This window comes from Rattus norvegicus, chromosome 7 (genome assembly GCF_036323735.1).
Source record: "Rattus norvegicus strain BN/NHsdMcwi chromosome 7, GRCr8, whole genome shotgun sequence".
NCBI lineage: Eukaryota > Metazoa > Chordata > Mammalia > Rodentia > Muridae > Rattus > Rattus norvegicus.
In genome coordinates this window covers 128,091,157-128,113,239 of record NC_086025.1, presented here as the reverse complement: position 1 = coordinate 128,113,239, position 22,083 = coordinate 128,091,157, and the positions used below count along the sequence as shown (strand labels likewise).

General features: G+C 42.8%; 1 protein-coding gene across 2 annotated transcripts in view; it reads right to left on the bottom strand.

Moving 5' to 3' along the window:
• Window positions 1-14,295: 14,295 nt before the first annotated feature.
• The window catches only part of Tmem117 (transmembrane protein 117), a 462,083-nt gene continuing 454,295 nt past the window's right edge, over window positions 14,296-22,083 (bottom strand). Inside the window, exon 5 of one of the 2 annotated variants that reach the window (XM_063264145.1) lies at window positions 14,296-16,036. In XM_063264145.1, coding sequence (XP_063120215.1) covers window positions 15,390-16,036 — 647 coding nt within the window. In that variant the 3' untranslated portion in view covers window positions 14,296-15,389. The remainder of the gene's footprint in view (window positions 16,037-22,083) is intronic. The other variant, NM_001271239.1, reaches the window with a different exon arrangement.

The following is a 22,083-nucleotide window of genomic DNA, read 5'->3' as shown; positions in this document are numbered from 1 at the left end:
AGAGGCCAAGGCTGACTGTGTCTGTGGATCCACTGTCTTTCCCTTTTCTAATCTTATATTTTGCTTTTGGCTCTAAAGATGCAGGAATCAGCATGTTCTTTGGATGCAAAAGGACGTCTGATCCCCCATCCCTCAACTAAGGTGATCACGTCAAAGCAGCTGGTGTCCTCAGAAAAAAATGCTTGAACACCTTGGCAGAAGGCGGAAGGAGCTCACAGCACTTATTTAAACATTCTGATTCACAGGGGCATCTCGCTGGGGTAGTCTAATCAGCTGCCAGGCAGCCAAGTCTCCCACAGCTTATGGTCAGCCAGCCCCCAGGCTCCAAGGACGGCAGAAGAGGGGGTCTGGTTGACAGATTGTTTTTGCTGTCTTAATAAGCACAAATTAACCCGTTTTTTTCTGAAGAAACAAAAAGCACTCCAGGTTCTGACAAGGAAGACACCATTGACAGCAAGCCACACTTGTGGGGCCACACTTGTTCTTTGTAAATGCTACGGTCTAGCCTGTCTACTCCAGTTTATTACTAGTTATTATGGCTATTTGTTGTTGTTGTTGTTTTTTCTTTTGCCATAATGACACAGCCAGAGCATTTTCTTTAAAATATAAGCTCAAGAACTCAGAGAACAAAGGTGATCTCAACAGAGGCTGGCTTCCACTGCTTGGTCATTCTGTGTATTGGTTAACGTGTCCTCCATGGCAAGTGGGGTGTGTGTGTGTACACATGGGAATGAACATGAATAAAAAGATATTAACATTTGGTAATGTTAATGGCCCTTCAGAACTCTATTAGCTATTAAGGCATTTTATCATACCTGTAAGGTACTGTATATTCTGATTTTTTTTTGTAATGTTTCCTTTCACCCAAAGTAAATGTGCAAGTCAATCAAGGAAAGCATTGAACGTCAGAATCTTGTCTCTCTCTCTCTCTCTCTCTCTCTCTCTCTCTCTCTCTCTCTTTCTCTCTCTCCCTCTTTCTCTCCCTCTCTCCCTCTCTCCCTCTCTCCCTCTCTCCCTCTCTCCCTATCTCCCTCTCTCCCTTTCTCTCCCTCTCTCCCTCTCTCCCTTTCTCTCCCTTCCTTCCTCCCTCCCTCCCTCCTCCCTCCCCCTGCCCCCCTCTCTCCCTCCCTCCCTCTCCCTCTCCCTTTCTCCCTTTCTCCCTTTCTCCCTTTCTCCCTTTCTCTCCCTTCCTTCCTCCCTCCCTCCCTCCTCCCTCCCCCTGCCCCTCTCTCTCTCTCTCTCTCTCTCTCTCTCTCTCTCCCTCCCTCCCTCCCTCCCTCCCTCTCCCTCTCCCCCTTTCTCCCTTTCTCCCTTTCTCTCCCTTCCTCCCTCCCTCCCTCCTCCCTCCCTCCCTCCTCCCTCCCCCTGCCCCCCTCTCTCCCTCCCTCTCTCCTGTCCCCCCTCTCTCCCGCCCCATCTCTCTCTCTGTGTCTGTCTGTCTGTCTGCCTGTCCTCCTGCTGTGCTAGAGACTGCAGCTGCCTTAAGCAGGCTAGGTGTATGCCAGAGAGGCTCTGCCCTCCTGGCTCAGGTAGCCCGTGTGTGTTTGGTGGTCTCGCTTCCTCTTCATACCAGATGCCCCCACTTTCAACTCACAACGAACTGTTGTTGGGCCTGTTCAACCTGCAGTGGGATTTGATAGAACTCAGGCCACAATGAGAAAACTGAATTGCGTGATCACATCGGATAAGGTGCCCAGCCCGACCATAAATTAATATGATGGCAGCAGTGCTTTAAAGTGCAAAAGAGCCTGCCTTGCAGACAGCATGGCCCCGCGCCAAAGCCCTAAGCATCTATGTTGTAAATACCCACTAGGGCATGATATTCCAAACGACCACTTTCAGCACCACTAAGATGCCCAGCATCTTTAGGTCTACTGATCTTACAGCCTAATTGGAGGCAAAGTTTCCTTCCCTAAAATCTGGACCTGGTTTAAATCTGCTTCTACTGTAGACTTACCTCTACTTAAACATGGCAACCTTTCTTGCTGACTGGGATATTGATTAGAACAGTATTTCTATGTGTGAAATGGAGCTCATTAATCATCCTGTGTGTGTGCACCCTCGCTCTCTCGCTCTCTCCTCCCCATCTCCCTCTCCCTCCTCTTCCCTCCCTCCCCCTCCCTCTCTCTCTGTCTGTCTCTTTCTCTGTCTGTCTGTGTGTGTCTGTCTGTCTGTTGATGTTCTGCTCTGTGTGTATTTCCTGCTCTATGTGTGTATGTGTGTGGATGCATTCAGGCATACTTAGGAGCATGGTGTGTGGTAGGCAGTACAAGGTACCCTAACTTGAAGGAAAATCCAGCCTGTTCCTGACCATTGGACCCTTTAAAGGGTTATTGGTGTTTAGTTTCCCATCCAACCCTATCAGTTTCTACTACCGCTATCTTCCATGTGACCACCACCTCCAGATGACTTCCCCCATTGCCCCACCACCTCCAGATGACTTCCCCCATTGCCCCACCACCTCCAGATGACTTCCCCCATTGCCCCACCACCTCCAGATGACTTCCCCCATTGCCCCACCACCTCCAGATGACTTCCCCCATTGCCCCACCACCTCCAGATGACTTCCCCCATCGCCCTTAGAGACAGGAAGGCTATCCAGGGGCCTGAGATGATTTCTTTAGACTACCCTATGGCTAAGGCCAGGAAGGTTACTCTTGGGTTAACACTGTCAGTGTTTATTTTCAACCCCATCCAAATGCTCATTGTTTCTCGTACTTTTTCATGATTAAGAAAAGAAGGCATTTGGCACGGTGAGAGCTTCACACATGAAGGGCAAAGACATAGGAACAGAGAGACCGCTTTTCACTGCCGTGGTGGCAGCCACAGCTGTAGCAATGGCGATCTTGACAGCCTACCCTCTGGAGTATCGGGTCAGTCTCTGTAGACTACTGAATTGAACAGGTACAAAAGGATGACAACCCCTGCATGTAGTTGTTGTTGTTTTTAACTTGTATTGCTTCTTTGTGGATTTTATATTAGGCATCCCAATCCACTCATCTCCCCATCCCTCCATAGCCACCCTCCACACTTGCAACCTCTCCACCAAACGAAAGCAAACAAAACCCAATATAAAACAAGAAAACAAATAAAAAAACCATCTCCCTGTGGAGACTTTGCTGTGTCAGTGTGTCACACAGTACAACCTTTTGCTCAAACAGCCTTACTTGCAAATGTTCACTGCAGTGAGGCATTGGTCTGGTTCAAGACCTCTACCTTCTGCTACACCTTCGATACTGGACTCCTCTTGGATACCCCATTGTTGCCCTGTGCCGTGGAGAGGCTGTAGCTTTGGTTCTGAGAACCAACTCCAGCAGTTCATAGATGGAGTTAATGTTGGCGTGGGCCAACTGGAGGTTCTGGATCTGAGCCTGAATGGTAGCTGAGTTGGTCAGGCCACCCATTCTGCTGAGCCCATACTATCAGAGCTGGTTCTCCAGCACTGTCCCAAAAGGCAAGGGGTGAGGCCATCTCTCCTGTTCTCATGCTCTCAGTCTGGCTGACCCATGCCACCAGAGCCGGCTCTACTGCACTGCTCAGGTTAGGTGCTGGGCTCACTCTATAGCCTGCAAAGGGCAAGGCCAGCTCTCCCAAGTTTACCCACACTCATGCCCTTGGGGCCAGCTTATCTGTGCCCTTGCCACCAGGGCATGCATATATATATATATATATATATATATATGTATATATATATATATATATATATATATGTGTGTGTGTGTGTGTGTGTGTGTATTTAACAATGACATTTATTCTACATATATTTTTCTTTATTCTCTTGCTTGGGTATACATGGTCAGTTTCCTAGGTTTCCACTTGGATTTTACTCCAACCGTTGAAGAAACAATGTGACAGTTACTTTACCTGTTGTGGTGGTTTGAATATGCTTGGTCCAGGGAGTTGGCACAATTAAGAGGTGTGGTCTTGTTGGAGTAGGTGTGGCCTTGTTGAGGGAAGTATGTGTTACTGTGGTGGTGGGCTTTGCAGAAGCCAGCCTTCTGTTTGCCTTAGGAACAAAATGTAGAACCCTCAGCCCCTCTAGGACATTTCTGCCTGGTTGCTGCCATGCTTCCTGCCATGATGATAATGGACTGAACTTCAGAGCTTGTGAGCCAGGCCCAATTAAACGTCGTCCTTTATAAGAGTTGGCTTAGTCATAGTGTTTCTTCACAGCAATAAAACCCAAGCTAAGACACTTGTCGAATCTGTCAGTCCCAACTGTGCACTCAGATAAAGGATTACACGGGTGGTCCTTGGGGCCAATGGACTTACTATGTCAGACTTCAAATAGGACTCCATTGATAACTTAGCCCTTGAGTATTCTCCACTCCATCAAGAAGACTTAAGGTACCTGAAGATGCTACTTGAATCAGTGTCAATAGTCTTTAGAGTGTCCCAGAACTCACCTTTTTTCATTGCATTCTACCTCGACAAATGACCACCAACTTGTTAGGGAGCAATATGTTATTGTATGTACCTTGCTGGTTTCCAGAGAGTTCCTGCTGGGAGCCCAGTTTTCTCTCTTGTCAGTAGGCTCAACATGTCAGAATGGTTCGAGTTCTCAAAGCATCCCAGTGGAGGCTTATGATTGGTGAGAACGACGGCCTTGAAACGGAGTTCTCTGGCTCTGTCCTCTAGTTTAGCTAGAACTAGTAGCTTCTTACTGATTTTGCTTCTAAATCTGTGTCTCATTTACTTTTCAAAGTGTTTGAGCCTTCTTGGAGCCATGCTGTCTTTGCCAGGAGAGGAGTCACCATCGAGACTTCCTGGTCTCTGTTGTTTAAGCAGCATCACGGAGCACTGATGGCTTGGTAGTTGTGACATCCCACTGCTCTAGGTCAGGCCTTCTTCTGCATCCTTTTGTACCGTGGGTGTTAGCCTTCAGAGAACTAGGATTGTAGCAAAATTACTATGGCAGCCACACAGTTGAGATTAGAACTAGTGTCAGGTTGGCTGTGAACTTTCTACTTTTAAGTGATACTGTTATCCTCCTGTCTCCATCCTTGGCAAATGGCTATCCTCTGGGCATGGTTGTGGAACTGTCATCCAGTGGCTCTTTTGACCTTGTCTCAAAGCTCAGTTACAAGGCATGCACTGTTCCAGGAACTGCGCTCCTGGACATTTGTCTCTCTCCAGCAGACCCTGAAGCCACTCTATCCCCTGCAGATGGGTGCATGCTTTGTATGAGGGATCTGGGCAGTAGATGTCCAGGTCTACCAGCAGCTATGAAGAGGTTTCATGTAAATGTTGTTGTTATTTTAAGGAACTATTTGTAGACACAGCAAGTCCATAAACAGTATGGGTAGATTGCTACTTCGGCGCGTTCTATACAGAAGCCTACCGAGGTCTGCTTTATTTTACTTCCAAGCTTAGAAAAAAATTTCTGAGTAATATTGCATTTTGTCATATGAGTTGAAGTCTTTGAAATTAACTGGCAGCCCTTACAAAGATCTAAGCTACACCAGCCTCCTTTGGGATTCTTTAACTGCACAGTTCTACTGCCTGCCCATTGCCCAGATGCCTGCAGCAAGCACAGTGAACCAGAATGCCACTTAAAATAGAGCCAGTTAAAATGGAGCCACTTACAATAGAGCCGCTGTGGTTTACTGTCCTCATGCAGGCATATGGTAATTGTGTTCAGTTCTGTGTGAGGAGCCTAAAACATTAAAGGCCAAATTGTATTAATTATTTTACTGTACTGATTTGAATTTTAATGGTAATACACTGGTAGTCTGTCTTTTAAGATATGATACATAGACTGAACTCTTTTCCTACTTAAAATTTCTTAGTGATTTCTCACAATCCTAAGAAATGCAAAATCATCATCTTCATGTGGATTGTATACCTTCTGATGCCAGCCCAATGCCACCCACACCCACACCCCAGCTTAACACTTCAAGATAGGCACCAGACATAGAGTAGGGAGATTCACAAAAACTATAAATAATCACGTCCACCACCATCACTGACCTGTATATCTAAGAAAGTCTACAACCCACAGTGAGACCCACAATGGCCTGGATATAGAATATCTTCAAAGGTTCTGATGTTAAAAGCCTGTTGCCCATTGGGGCACTTTTTTGGAGATGAAGGCTCCCCTAAGAGATAGGGTCTAGATCCGTGGTCCTCAACCTTCCTGCTGCTTTAATACAACGCTTTAATGCAGTTCCTCATGTTGTGGTGACCCCAACCATAAAATTGTTTCATTGCTACATCATAACTGTAATGTGAAGAATAGCTGATCTATGAACCCCATGAACGGGTCATCCAGCCCACAGGTTGAGAACCACTGGCCTGGAGGAGGGTCTGCAGCTCACCGAGGGCAAGCTTCTGAAGAGACTTACAGAACCTGAGCCCCTCCTCCTTCCCACCTTTGCTTTCTGGCCTCAAGATGAGAGAGCGGTTTGGCTGTACCAAATATCTTATGCTGCTAATTATCATCCTGTAATGCTTTCAGGAGCCCGGAGGGTTTGCTCAGCCAGAGGTTGGGTTGAAATCTCCAACCACTGAACCTCATTGTCAGTGTTTGATAGTTACAAAAAGTTAACTAATTCAGTATTCTATATTCCTCTCAGAAATAGCCTGCTATAAGAGCAAAGGCAGTCTTTCCTGCCTTAAGAATTTTCTGGCATAGTTTCTGTTATTCATGGTGTGTTCAGTCATAACTCAAGAGCCCTACTGTCAGTAGTAAGGTCTTTTCCAGGGTGAGATAGGCATCAGGTGCACCTTTGCCCTATATGGTATGGTTAGTGAGAAAGACTTGAGTCAAACCTGGGTCTCTTGCTATTCTGTTTCTACTGCTTCCCTGGACCCAATACCATCTGATGGATAGTCAAAGGGCTGATATGTCACAAAACATACTCAGTCTCCAAACACCAAGGTCTTGGTTGTCCTTGGGTCTTCTTTTGGTCTCTCCCAGGGATTACTTCCTGCTTAAAACTGGACAACTCTCTCTAGCTATGACAATACATCAGTGACTCCTGTGTGTCAGTGACCACACCTTCTCCTTCACTGGGTCTCTTGGGTAAAGAGATGTTCCTTCTCTCTCAGGCAGACACTGCATGAGTCTCTGGAGTTGATGCACACGGCAGGAGAATCAGTACCTTGGCCTTGGCTCCTGTTGTCCTTAATGTTCAGGTTTATACACCAGTTTTGAGGTTTGCACTATGACATATCTAAGTCCTTATATTAAAATAAAAGTAAAAATTCATCTCAGCTCTGCCTACTATCCTTGGAAGGGACATCAGTGTGTGGGGCCAGGGATGGAGTTGAGTAGGAAAGTTTCTAATAGTCACAGCTTGAGGCAAGTAAGGCAATGGGTGACCAAATGTGAAAGACAGAACTACTGGACCCAAGCCGTGTCCTTGACCACTTTGCTCTTCTTTGGACGGTAAGGCTGGTTGGAGTGCACATACTCAGATCCCACATTATTGATTCACTTAAGGCTGTGTGCCAGGCTTCTCTTGCAGCCTATATAAAACTAATCAAATTAATGGAAGGCGCTGCTAGTACTCATCAAAGGCCATTAAAATATAGGTCTTTCATGAATAATTCTAAACATTAACTCAGAGCAATTGATTACAAGAACCATGTATTTCAGATGGGAGGAATAATTGATGTTTCTAACATGTAAATAGGCTGGTGAAAGAATCCTGAGTTACCAGCTTTCAGAGTACTGCGATAATCAGTCCACTTGGGTTGGAATGGCTCTGACTGGTGTGTGCTTTTTCAGTTTCGGCTTCTGGAGAACCGTAACGGTCTTGACCTCATTGACCAGTCTGGCCTGAGGAGTCACTGTGTCCTTTGTGCACCCATATAACTGCAAACTACTGAAAAAAGTGGGTACAGTGAGGATACAACCTTTACTGCCTTCTAAAACAGTGGTTCTCAACCTGTGGGTCATGACCTCATGGGTGAGGGTCAAATGATGCTTTTCCAGGGGACAACTGGGACCATGAGAAAACACAGATATATTTACACTATGATTCATGACAGTAGGAAATTACAGCTATGAAGTAGCAACAAAAAATTTTATTGTGTGTGTGGACCACTATAACATGAGGAATTATTTAACAGGGTTTTCAGCATTTAGAAGGTTGAAACCACTGATCTAAAAGGTGCAGGGTCATCATGTCTCTGCCTACATAATCACCACAGTTAGCTCACTTTTAGCAGTCTGTCTTAGATTTGAATACCAGTTTAGGGCACAACAGTATAGCATCAGGTATGAGATCTGTGGACTCTTGGCTGCCCATTCTGACTAATGACTCATTTTAAAAATAGCATTTATGGTTTTTTTTTCTGGTTAGGTTTTTCAGTATCCCTTCAGAGAACATACCTTCCTGGTTAAATTGTGATACTCTCTTTAAATTTTTTTATGAGTTTTTTATGATCATCTTATCTCTGTCATATCTTAGTTACTTTTCTATTGCTGTGATAAAACACCAAGACCTAGGAAATTTATCAAAAAGGTGCTTAATTTGCCTTATGGATTCAGCTGAGAACTTATAACTTGGTCCACAACCACAAGGCAGAGAAAATACTAAGTAGCAATGGGAGTCTTGAAACCTCAAATCCCACCCCAAGTGACACACCTCCTCCAACAAGGCCACACCTTCCAATCCTTCTCAAATAGTTCCATCAACCGGTGACCAAGGAAATATATGAGCTTCTGAAAACCATTCTCTTCAAACATATAACAAATGTAAGAAATAATTCCACTTGCCAATTTATGCTATAAAAATTGACTAGAAAAATATTTTAGCATTCACCAGGGAGAAAAATCAGAACATTCAACTGAGTCTCTGGTAAATATATAGCTTCAATGTACAGTATCTGCTCACGTTTTATTGAATCATGATATCATGATACTCAGAGTTAAATAGCATTCACACACACACACACACATATACAGAGAGGGAGGAAGGGGGAGGGAGGGAGGGCGGAGAGAGAGAGAGAATATGAAGTACTTACTCATACATTGTAAAGTGAAGAAAAATGCAATACAAATAATAATTTATGACTGAAAGCTCTTCAGGCTTTGTTCCCTGTCTACTGTGGGCACAAGGTCAAATAGAATTTCCCAGCATCCCTTGCAGGTAGGCAGACACTACAATTGAGTCATGACCAGTAGAGTGCATGAAGTAATATTCTACTCTTAGGTCTATTCCTGGAGCCTCTCTAGCAGCTGTGTCTCCTTCCTCCTAAGACAATAAGGTCTCGAGACCCCTAGAAACACAATTGATTCCCTGCGACCTGGAACAGGCAAATGGGAGGTTGTCATTCAATTCAGCGCAACAGGGCAAGAAATGATTTCTGACACTGTTAAATTGTTGTCGTTTTGGGAGCTGCACACAGTGTTTAAAAAGATTGGTCGCTAAATGAGTGATGTGCTACCATGGTGTTTATGCTTTAGAAGGATTGTTCTGTGGAGCATGGCTTGCAATGGACAAGGTAAGAGTTTGGAAGTCCAATCAAGGCCGGTTGTCCCTATCCTAGAAAAGCTGATGAGCTCCATGCAAGACTGCATCAATGGCCAATATGATATGAATAGGCCAGTCAATCAAAGTACCAGATAACATCTTTTCACCTGACTACTGTTTGGGAAAAGAATGATAGGTCTTCTCAATTTTTTTGACATATTTTAAACACCGTTTATTTACAAATTGAATATAATTTGTTCTAAGGTAAGTTTATGGCTATAAAAAAATCTAATAGTTGTGGAGTTGTGTTTTTTCAGATTTGACCATTATTCTCTTTCCCAAATTCTCTAAAATCATCCTAGAGTAACTTTTTAGGTATAGAGCTTTTGTACTGTGGTTAGCTTGGGGTCATTTGGACAATGTAGTAAGAGAGTCAAAGCAAGAATATCTATAACCATGATCCCGACTTATAATGCTATTTATTCTACAAAGCATCATATATCTTACTGGAAATATTGCCCTGATTCCATGGGATTTAGGGTGGGTGCTTTCTAGACATCAAGACTGGGATGACATTTGGACTCGGAAACGGTTGCCTGGGCAGCATGATAATACAGCAGAAAGAGCTAGAGGGCTGGTCTCAGGTGTTTGTATCGTGTCTTTAAGTGCTAGAGACATAGCACATACACTTCAGGATTTGTGAAAGAAGGTGGCTTACTGACAAGATGAGAAAGTCCTGAGAAGAGAAGCTTGAACAGCAGTCGTAGAAGGAAAGGAATGATTTAGAATGTCAGAGACTTAGGAAATGCTGGAGAGTCCGTCTGGCCCAGCAGCTCTGAAGGATTACAGCCATTGATTTCAGAGAACATAGCCACTTTCTTTAAGCTAAGGGATCTAAACTTTTGTAAAAAGTGGGAAAGGTTTAGATTTCAGCTTGTAGAGTTCAAAGCTAGGAAGGGAGAGGGGAGATTGGGAGCCAACAGCCTACTGGTATTCCCTGTCTATCTCAACTGGAGCTGCCAGCGAGGAGAAAGTAAGTTGAGTGGTTCTGCTGAGGGCTGGCCCTGCAGGGGCCTGAGGGTGTTCACACCACCCCATTCATCCTGCAAGAACTGCTGCTATTCATGGAACGCTGTCACAATCACAGTCATAGTGATCTTCTTCAAAGCCTTGTGAGGTGTCCCCATCCCGGAATGAGAACAAAGCACCAGGTACCCAGGGAAGCATTTTCACACCCAGTGTTAAACTAATAACTTTAAGTGGTCATTTGGAAATATTGTTAAGAGTCAGAGTTCACATTCAAATTATGTTTCCTAGAACTAGTAATTAGTTAAATGTTTTTTTTTTTTTGCTGTGTTTAAACATTCAAAATGACTTATTTCTCCTATGTCATTCAGAACATTTTGTCTACCCTCCTTGAGAAGAGTGAAATCTTCAAGGAAACAAATTCCAGAGCTAGACATTGCGCTGGTACCAATTTATGTTATGGTTTTATGACTGCACTTAAAACACCTGGCAATAGACTCACTGTGTCTTCCATTTAATTCAGCCTTGTCTGTTTCAATCATGTTGTTGAACTTGTAAATTGCATCCCAGCAGGCTGCAGGGATTCCTGTTAAATACTTAACCTAGGTTCTTGAGATGTAATAGCCAGAAATCAAGCATCTTGTGTTTCTGTAACTGTCCCTAAGTCATCCATCAAAGATCAGATAACTTTTGCGCGCGTGTGTGTGTGTGTGTGTGTGTGTATGTGTGTGTGTGTGTGTGTAAATCACTACGATGGAAAGATTAGAGTGGGAATCAGAGACATCTGTTTCAAATCCTACCTGAGCATTTAGCTAACTCTGTGATCTTGGGCATCTGAACAAACATCCCTGACCCTCAGGTTCATTATAGAGTATAATTAACTGTTTACCTCCTATGGTGATGGCTAATTTTAGAATTAAATAAGATAATTTGCATATAGACAATATGCAGAATAATGGTGTCATTAGTCTGACAATTGAGGGAAGCTTGTAATAAATCTATAAAGGCTGGGGTCACCTACAAAATTGTTTCCATAATTATCTTTTATGTTCCATTGGTGCTTCTGAGGTATCTAGATCCCAGTGGCTGCTGGTACTGACACACTGGCCAGGATGTCACCTGTCTATTTTTCCTTTAGCCTTCCTGAAGTGTTAAGTTTTTCTTTTTGTCTTTCTCACCTCATACTGCTCACCAACTTAGAATATTCACCTTCGACATTCGGTAACAGCTTCTCTTTCTCCCCTCCCAGATGGTACCAGGCGCAGGTCTGTCTGGGGTCACACTAGCCCACTCAAGAAAAAAAAACAGCCAATTTCTTACATAATCCTTTTGACTAGACATATTTTTCCAAATGTCTTACCTAGACCACAAGAGGACTGGACTTGCAAGATGGGAATGAAGTTCCTTTTAAAAGCCCTTCATCCCTTAGAGTTTTAAAGCACAGTAAAAGGAGCGTTTCATTTCCAAGATTTGTCTCCACCATCCGCCTCGCCTTCTCTTTCTATTGTGAATTTCTACCTCCTTCTGCTCATCGTCAACAAGCTCTCTGACTGTTCAGAAGATAATTCATTGCAAGATGTACCGGATGCAGCAAGCCAAAAACTTAGGAGCTCGGTATTGCGCGTGTACCAATTCCCAGTCCTCCCAATCCTTTGTGCGGTATATTTTTATCAGCCAGGGGAGTGACAGTGTATCATGCTCAAGTCCTAGATGTCCTTACTTGTTTGCAGGTAGAGCTGGCTCACACACCTCAGGCGGGTTCTTTTTGAGACAAAGCTAGAGGAAAGCAGGCTAGACAAAACAGCGAGTCTGGCTATTGACTCAGCAAGAACATCGCCACAAAAATCTCCTATAAAGTCGCAAGGCCAAGAGTTCCAAGAGTTGTCTTAGAAATAGGGACCAATTCTGAGGGAGGACAGATAAATAATAAGCAACGGTGGTGTTCTGGGATCTTAAATCATCTAGTCGGCACCAAGGGGTATCCGCGAAAAGTTATTTACCACCATTGTCTATTTCGTATTTCATATTGGGTTCCTTTGGTGACCCGGAGGGCAGTCAGAGTGCACTTGGAAGGCTTATGAGCCCCCTGGGTGACATGAAGCAGGTTGACCCCACCCCTGCCTTTCCTGCTAAGTGCTTGGAGAGCTTCTGCACATTAGACATGAAATCAGACACTGTGAGAATTGATTGGCCCACAGGGAGAATGGAGAAGAAATCATTCTTAATAGCCTTAGTCGGTCAGTGGTGATCCTAGACACTAAATGGCAAAGGAGCAACGTGAGTAGCCACCATGTAGAGAAGATGAGAGGCCAGCTCTGGCTTTGTGAATACAGACTGCCCATGTGGTGGCGAGGGTTGATTCTAAGGGTTTGTTATCAGGCCTCAAGTCACAGTGTTTATTTAATTCTCCAATTAAATTACTAATGAAATGCTCTAAATCAAATCAAATCATGTCGAATCAGTCCAGATTCTGCACTGCATGGAAAAGAACAGAATTACAGAACGGTAGGAACACAAATGTTTACAGTCCTCGAGTATCACTACGATCAAGGTAGCACCGTTCTCACTTCCAGAACTGTTAGTTTACCGTTTTTAATATCTTATTTTAACTCTTCAAATTCTGTGTTTGCTTCCGTCTCTGTCTCTTTTTTAACACCCCTACTGAGAGCAATCTATTGGGGATTTCTAAGCATTCCATGCGGCCGTAGCCTGCCGCTGTCTGGCTCGGAATCCAAGACTAAATGTGAATAGATGAAATTTTAACTTTGATTTCCTTTCACTTCACAGTCTTACTTTATAGACATAATATCTAAAAGGTGTGGGGAAGGACGGAAGGAGGGATAGATGAAAGGCAAGCCCCAGGACATGCAGCCAAGTGGTTAGGGGCTCATCAGCTTCAGATCTTGCTAAATTATGAAGATAGCATCCCCTAGAGATTACTCTATTTGGCTCTGAATGTATCTAAACATGAAATAATATATGTTTGTAATCAACAATCTTTTTGGACACTTCCTGAAACCTCAGAAGCATCATTCTTAAGGCTTATTTATTTATTTTTTTTTGTCTATCTTATTTCTGCTAATTCAAGCACCCCATTAAACACGTTTCTTCTAATACACACATCGAAAGTCTCTAATGGCAGTTTCAAAAAGTATCCATAGGAATAATAAACATCTACTTTTAAAATCAATTTTTATGAGGAAATTATTTTCAGAATTAAGAAAATATGGTTCCCGCTAGCATGATTCACTTGCCCCACAGCTAAGAATTCAATTCTGTAGGCTGTGCAAATGAGGCTAGGCTTTACTCGTGTCAGAAGAATGTTTCTTTGGCCAGGACTGTCAGTGGTTCCTATAGTTAGCTTGTCCTCGGTGCCAAAGATATTTATAATTTTAAGTGCACCATGCATGGCTGTTAAAGGCATAAGAAACAGCGGGGGTACGGTTCCAACTGCTTGGTAAACAATTATAGCAAGATGTTTATTAAAGCTGGTTCTCAAGTGACAGATAAATGCATAGTTCTGTTCTGCACTCTAGATCTGGCAAGCTGCATGTCCAAAAGCAGATCCAAACAAGAGAGCGCTAAAAGACAAAATGCTACAATGTCAGTATATGACAGGAAAATAAATAATTTACCTTTAAAATGATCTCCCTTCAGCTCAAGAAACACGTAACTACGGTTCATGAAATAAAATTAAAAGCAATTTAGGGGTATACAATTTGTTACCTTGCCTAGAATCAAGCTCTTAAAAATCCATTTGAATAGGGTTTTGTTAAGCTAGGACATGACTGAATCCTTTGGAGTGGGGGAACAGACAAATGGACAAAACAAAACCTACATCACACAATTCCTGCATATAATTCTTATTTATTAAGGTGCGATGTTTACATCTTTAAAAAAATGAAACCCAAACAAAAACTACACACATACACAGAAGACGTTAAAGAGACTCTTGTACGGCATTTTCTACCGCGTGAGGTTTCGGTGAATGATTTCAGAATTCCCTTGGTCAACAGTGCCATCCGTTTTTTTCTGTCCATTGTCCAGAACCATATTGATAGCAAAATGTACAATATTGTAGACAGTGGGCTGTGCAGCCTCCGTTCACATGATTACAGCTTCAACTCCTTGGTTGTCTAGGACATTGTGGAAATGCCAATAAATTTGAGAGCTCACCCAACTGTTCCTCTTAACCTTTGTTCCCAAAGGAAAAGGGCAAGACTATTAATCAGGTAGCAATTTATCTTTAATTAGGAAAACATAATTAGGTATTATCATCTAATTGCAATTAGTGGTTGGAGAAAGTCACATTTCGTGAGCAATGACCCATGGTGCATTGCAGCCCTCCTCTCATTGGATTTTACATCTGTATTTAGATTCGGAAGCTAGCCAGTAAAATTTAAAAGGCAATCACTGTGCTCCTCTGCACTCCAGTGTCAAAGTCACCGACTTCGCTGCTGAACAGTGAACCAAGAGAACTTTCTCCATCCGCAAATCAGCCATGTCTGTTTCCTGCTCAGACATCAAGTGTAAATCAAAATAATTGTATAAAAAAAAAAAAAAGAATCCCATGTGAAATAAGACTGGAGAACCATTCTACACTTCATGTCTGGTATAGTTAAACAGTTTAATGTCTCAAGGCACCACTATGGTTGAACATCAGATACGTGGGTAATCGGCTAATCTACCTTGCTGTAAAGTCAGTAATAGCTTGTGCAGTTGTGAGAAGCGATCTCTAGAGGACCATTAAACATACGAGAGGCACGTGTATCATAATACAGATAGAAAACAATGAGTCTAGAAAAAGCATGTTGAGCACCGTTGTGGCGTTTGTGTTTCTTTTACCTAACGCTATGTAAACCTGACATTTACAAAACGAAAGACTACGACTTTGAAGTTACACTCAAGGCTGCTCTTCGTGCTATCTCTACGGAAGAGACTCTAGTCCGTCCGCAGACTCGGAGAGGCCGCTGGGTCTTGATCGGCCTCCGCCGCACTGGTAGACTCCTTCAGATGCAGGCTCAAGTTTTCCGATGTCAGATGGGAGGACTTGTAGACTATCTCGTTAAAGTCGGACCTGATGCAAACCAAGGGCGGGTCGTTCAGCGGGTCTTCCACGGAGACCTGGGTGCTTTCTCGAGTGATGCCCATGTCTTTGCTGTGTTCCGAGGGTGATTTTCTTTTCATGCGAGTGTAAGTTTTATCTTGATTCTCCATCCCTTGCTCGTTCTTTAGAAACCGTCCAAAGAACCAAATAAAGAATCCAAACCACACGAAAGCTATCAGACTTGGAACAAAAGCCAGACACTTGACATCTAGGCTGGCCCCTGTGAACCTGCTGTGTAAGAACATGTCGCCTTCAACATAGGTTTTGTTAGTGTGAGGATTAGTGTGATTGGACCGCCATTCCCAGGATAGCTTGGTTCTGTTTAAATCCTTTAAACTTTCAGAGTCCTTCACTGTGTATATCTTCTGCCCTGGGCCAATATACTGTCCATATTCATGAGGTTTGTAAAATATTTGGTTCTTCCACATGTTCAGGTCCAAAATCAAGACGAGGAAGATGATTCCGTAGTTAAACCATTTACCTGCATTTGAAAGGAAATACTGAATTAGTCGAATGCTGATAAAACTGCAATATGGTTTTCTCCATTAAAATAAACAATATCAGTTGTTGAGGAACGAGAGCTGCTGACAGTTTTTGAAAATACAATGCTACCAAAAGTGAGTTGACAGAGTGAAACTAAACAAACCACAAACAGGTCTCTGAGTAACTCAGAATTTACTGTAATGTGATTGGACCTCTCTGTTTTATATGCACCATAGCTAGACTCAAAGTTAGTCTTGGGTTCTTTTCAAGAACAGTTTAATTAGTGGTGAAAAACAGTTCAAATGAAAATTTTAAGGAAGTCCAATATATGATTGACTATTTCTTACTGTTTTATAATTAGGTCTGGGGAAGAAATAAATCATCTTGCAATGCAAAGCACAGTAGCAGGCCAATTGAGTCCGCATCGCTGTTCATAGGAGACCTGTTGATTAAACCGTTAGCCGACGTGATTCAGATCTATAATCCCCGAGCATTCATTTCCAGAGTTAAAAAAATTCACACTGAGTGCCCTTGGAACACAACGTACTTCATTAAATAGACAACCAGAGCTAATAAACTACTGGAAGATGTCACCTGGAGAGGATGTAACCATCATGATTTCCTCTTAGTATTTAAAATATTACATACGAACCAGAGAGGCAGCTCAGTTCTTTAGAGTGAAGACCCAAGTTTGGTACCTCACACTTGGGTCTCTATGTAAACCAGTTCCAAGTGTGATGCGATGTCTCTGACTCCATAGGCATCATTACTCACCAACATGTGCACACACAATTAAATATACTTAATTAAATCATTCACATATATATGAATATATATATACGTGTGTGTGTGTATATATATATATATACACACATACATATGATCTTTTCAATGATGTGTTATTGAAATATCACAGCACAGGGAAATGATGTAGAAAATCCTAAGGGATACTAGGTTCTATTATAATCATTAGCATTTTTTACAAGTTCTATGACTTCAGGTATACTGTCATAACATTAGTATCTCTTGAGTTTGTTGTAACAAATGGTAAGATGGCAGCACAGACTAGGGAACTTTAGTCATCATTTTAAGTACCACGCCCACATTGATTACTAATTAGAAGGTAATTATATTGAACATCATGACGTTCCTGCCCACATGATCGTGCATTTTGTACACTGTACGGCTTTTGGGAAAGAGAACTGACTGTGAGGCCGTTGGTAATACGCATGTGCATTATTAGATCCTGCGGTGTGTAAAGCTGAGGGGAGCCGCCCTGCTCCAAAATCTACCTGCTGTTTGATTTCAGTACTTGCCTTAAATTCTTTAAAGCCCCGTTTCCTTCTAGGAAGAAAAACAAACAAACCAGAATTTCTTGAAGTTAATACTTCATGAGCTTATAGACACCAAGGGCCATGCTTGTCGATAACGAGTCAGTCATTTTAAACACCAGTTGTCATGTGTTACCATCAAAACTCTGCGTGGCTAATGACAACTTCTTTGTCTAAAGAAGAAATTGCCACTTGCTGTGTATTGGAGAGTTTAGCTAAAGGAGTTGACAGTGTTTACATTTTTGTACTTTGTGCTTTCGTAGCTTGCCTTTTTTTCATGGTTGATTATGAACATATTTTAATCTTGAAGCTCTAAGGACTGACTTGAACTTGGTTACCATATATAAAACAAGGTTCCCAACATTCTGAGCTATTTTCTGATTTAGTGTGCAGAAACAAAAATCAAAGGTGAACAGCACTGTCCAACATTTATCGAGCTGTCAGTAGGCATTGTGCAGCTTGCACCACCAGATGGTGGAGATGAAAGTTTCTACCTTTCAAGGGGAATCCATCATCTTGTTGGGAAAAGAGGACAGAGGTAGAACAGACAATAACAACAGACTGCATTTGGGAGATGCTAATGAGGGACACAAACTATACATGTAACAGACATCGCAGACACGGAGTAAAAACCGAGGAGAAATTTCTGTAGTAAGGCCTTTGGAGGAAGCAGCAATTCACCTGGTCCTCGAGGAAGAAATGGGGCTGAGAAGTCTGAAGTGTTTTAGTTTTCTTTCAGCTAATACGTGTATGTGTGTGACTGCACGTAGAGGAGCAGGCTGCAAAGGATGAGTTGCTGGAGAGAACATGAGCCAAGAGAAGCAAAAAGAAAAAGTGTGGGGCATATGATGGGCAAAGAGCAGCAGGCGATGGATGAGAGACAGGTGGAGGGGCAGAGTGGAGAGTCTCACCCAGTATGAAGCATACTGACCCCTTGCTGCCAGAACGGCAGGCACGTTACAGAGGCTCTCTGGGGCTCTGATGTGGGCACTGTACTTACTCTACATATGTCACAAAGCTCAACTGAATGGCAGAGCCAAAAGGCCTCTCAGCTTTACGTCAGTGGACCTTACCATTTGCTTCTGTTTAAAGCAAACTCAAGAGAAGGGAAACCCAGGAGAAAGAGTCCCTTGTTTCTAGGATGAGTAGCTTCTGAAAAGCCAGAGTTATCCCCGCCCCTGAATTGGGGAGAAGAAAAAGAGTTGCTCGCGGGGTCAGTGGAGGATGCTTTCCCAACAGCTGGACACGTGCACTGTATATGTTAATAAGCAAAGAAAAAGATGATCAATTCAGAGTAAATATGGGAGTGAATGGACATAGACCAAACATCCCTCATAAGTTTCTGAGTCCTTTCTCTACCAGTTCAACCATGTTGGGTCAGTCTTACAGGCCACTCTTTTACCAGTAGTGGGTCTTTAGCGGTGTTTCTCCTGCGGCAAGGAGTGTGAGGAAGAAGATGAAAATACGTTGACTAACTCGGGTCTCATTGTCTTCCACAGTCTGTGAGGGGAATGCAATGGGGATGGAGGAGCAGACGCAGCCTCACCCTGACATCAGATGTAGAGGATGCCCTCTGGGGTAGCCTGCTTAGCCTTTCTCAGCCACCGTTGTTTTATTTCCAGTGTGAGAAAAGTGAGCTAGTTTTCTGATTCTTACTTCTTCCCACAAAACCTTCTACTTATTCACCATGGGAGGAATCCTGCTCTTGCTGGGCTGCTGTTGCTTATGTAGTCTGTAAAATGGAGAATAATCTATGTTTATCTCTCTCAGGGGATATGTGAGGGTAAAATAGAGGTTATATTTGAGGGTTGTCTGCAATATATAACATTTGCCAGAAAAATGTAGCATTGTACTGTTTCGCCAAATTCTTTTTCAACCTGACTTTTTCAGCCCAAAGGGACAGGAAGACATGCAAGGGTGGTAACAATGGTATTACTAGGCTAAAAGCCACTTTATTTTATTTTGTCTTTCAGTTGTTATAAACTATCGTGAGGTGTGGATCGCTGGTATCTACAGATAATACAGGACCAGTTATCCAGCGAGACCCACTATGTAGCTCCATGTACTTTGTGAATCACCAGTGGGCAGTTTGTCCACTTGCATGTAATTAATAGCTCTGAGAAAAGTTGCTACATGTAAGTAAAATTGGAGGCCAACAACATGTATGTTGTTGCCTTTGCCTCTTCTCCAACGTTGAGAGCCCTTATGGGAGTGGCAGATGGCTAGGCTAGACTGACACTGGAGTATGGCGGGCTCCCTGAATCATCACAGTGACGTCGACTTCCAGTGGTTGTAACAGTATTGTTCTGCCGACCGCTCAGCCGACTCTTGAGATGCTGGGGAAGAGTAGAAAATAATGGCCCTTCACATTCTTCTTGTGTTCTGCCACCTGACTTGACCCCTAGGTCCCATCTGCACATTTGCCCACAGGAAGGCAATCCATCACTAACCATCCACCCCTCCATCTGTGCCAGTATTTTGTTAACTTGGTGGTTCTTTTGTCCCCCTTAAGAAATACCTTGGCCCTGTCAGGTGTGGTCTCCTCTAACCGAAAAACCAGGCAGTGCAAACTCAATCTCCCGTGTCGATGCTCTTGTGTGAGGCGGGGGGGTTGAACTGCACAAATCCTTAAGGTTTCGTCCCAACCCTAAAAGTCTCCCTGGTTAATCATTGTGAGATGAACAGCTCCAAAGTTTCAATGTTGTGGGATGAGGCAGAAATTTCCCAGTTAGCGGGGGGCGGGGTGGGGGGGCAGTCAAAACACGGTTTTCTGATGAAGAAAGCGGTACTTAAGGATTTGTTCAGTTTGAAAACCACTTTGCATAAAGAGTAAGCCTTAGTCTCTGACATAGCCTGCACGAAGATGTATAAGACAAGGCAAGGACCCGACAGAAAATGCTTCCCCATCCTACTCCCGGAGTGCGCCATTGCCAATGCGTGATCAGCCATAGCTGGAGGTTTGGAATTTCCACATTAATCATGTGAGTGTGTTTGCATTCCCCCTGTTGTTCCAACTACTTAGCGTAATGCAAATCAGCAAGGAGGTAGGACAGGAGCCATGCATTATTTCTCTTAATCTCTTTGTTGAAATAACTCTCTGTCTGCCTTAATGAGAAATCACCACATGATGTTGGTGGGGTTTTCTCTTTCTCGTATTTTGTCATTTTAATGAATCCTATTGATCGTCAAAAAAGATACTGTAATGGAAATGTTATCTTTTTACTTTGTGGGAGTTTATGGAATCCTTGGATGTGTAATTTTAAAGGAATCTCCATTAAATGTCACCCTCATTTAAGACACAAACTGACAATAATTGGGAGGAAATACGCTTTTTTTTTTTTTTTTTTGCAGCGGAGGAAAAAAGCTACAGCATGCCGATATTTGTAACATACAATGAACACTTCATGTATGAAGTTGCCAAATGCATCTAAAATATTTTTAATGATGTGATCATGAGAGTTGCCAGTTGACATTGGAGTGCATGCAGCAATTCTGTAGAAATCTTCCTACCAGGCGGGCTTTACCACTTGATCACGTACATAGGGGACATGTCTAGATCTTCACACTGCCTTTTAGGAATGCCATTTAGCATCCACTGAAGGCAGTAGGAAGCCATGGCCTTTGAAGGAGATGAGTGCTGGATATGATGATGATGATGAAGAAGATGAAGATGATGAAGGTGATGATGATGATAGTAATAATAAAGTAACAATTGCAATTTACTATATTGGTAGTCTTGCTTACCATCAAAGTTCTTCTCCTGCAGACAGAACAGTAAAGCTGGCGTATTAAATTAGCACAACCCCAAGTCTCTCCCCAGATAACTCGGGGATGCACAGAAAGCATGTGAGTGCTTGGGTCAAAAGGTCCCTGTTTAGTAATTTTGAGTATGTATTTCCTAATTTATGAATGGATAGTAATTTTGAGCTGATAAAGTGTATACTTAAGTGCTTTTATTATATTTTTTAGGAAGCAATCCAAGGAGACAAGCACATGTAGTAGTTGGTAGACCGCTCTGTAATAACAAAACTAGAGAAGAAACAGCACATTCATGATTAACTTGTCCACTCATCTTTGACTTTGCTGAGACTGGGGACAGAGTCATTTACATTTCTGTGTCCCCTATATCCCAGCTTGGTTTTTTTGATAACTTTAAATGTCTCAATCAACTTAGAACCTGTGACGTGATACCCCCCCCCCAAATATGAAGAATGACTTTTGGGTGTTTTACGTTAAATGCTTACTTTAATGACACAATCAATTCTAGGCTAGGTTAGGGTTATATAATGTGGGAAGTTCAGAGAAGCAAAACATCCATGTCTTAAAGATTATAATTAATTATAGATTTAAGTCATGTCTTTGACCGTTGCTGAAGGGCCTGAAGTCCTATCACAAAATGATCATATACATAAATATAGACAAGACACCCCAAGTAGGTAGGGAAGGCCAGCTCAGCGCTGGACAGGTTCTAAGGGAAAACAAACATAAATAATGATGAGTTTTAGACAAATAGAATAGAGTTAGCTTGTAGGCCTATATAAGTACACTGAACTAGAAATCGCTTCCAGAGGTGTGGGAAAAGTCTCACCCCAGAGTGTAGAAAGAGGCCTTTGGGTACCTCGGATAAATGTGCTCTCTTCAGAGTGCATCATATTTCCCTATAATGAGACCTTCACTAGTTTGTCAGACATACCATCCCCCTGCATGGGTCATT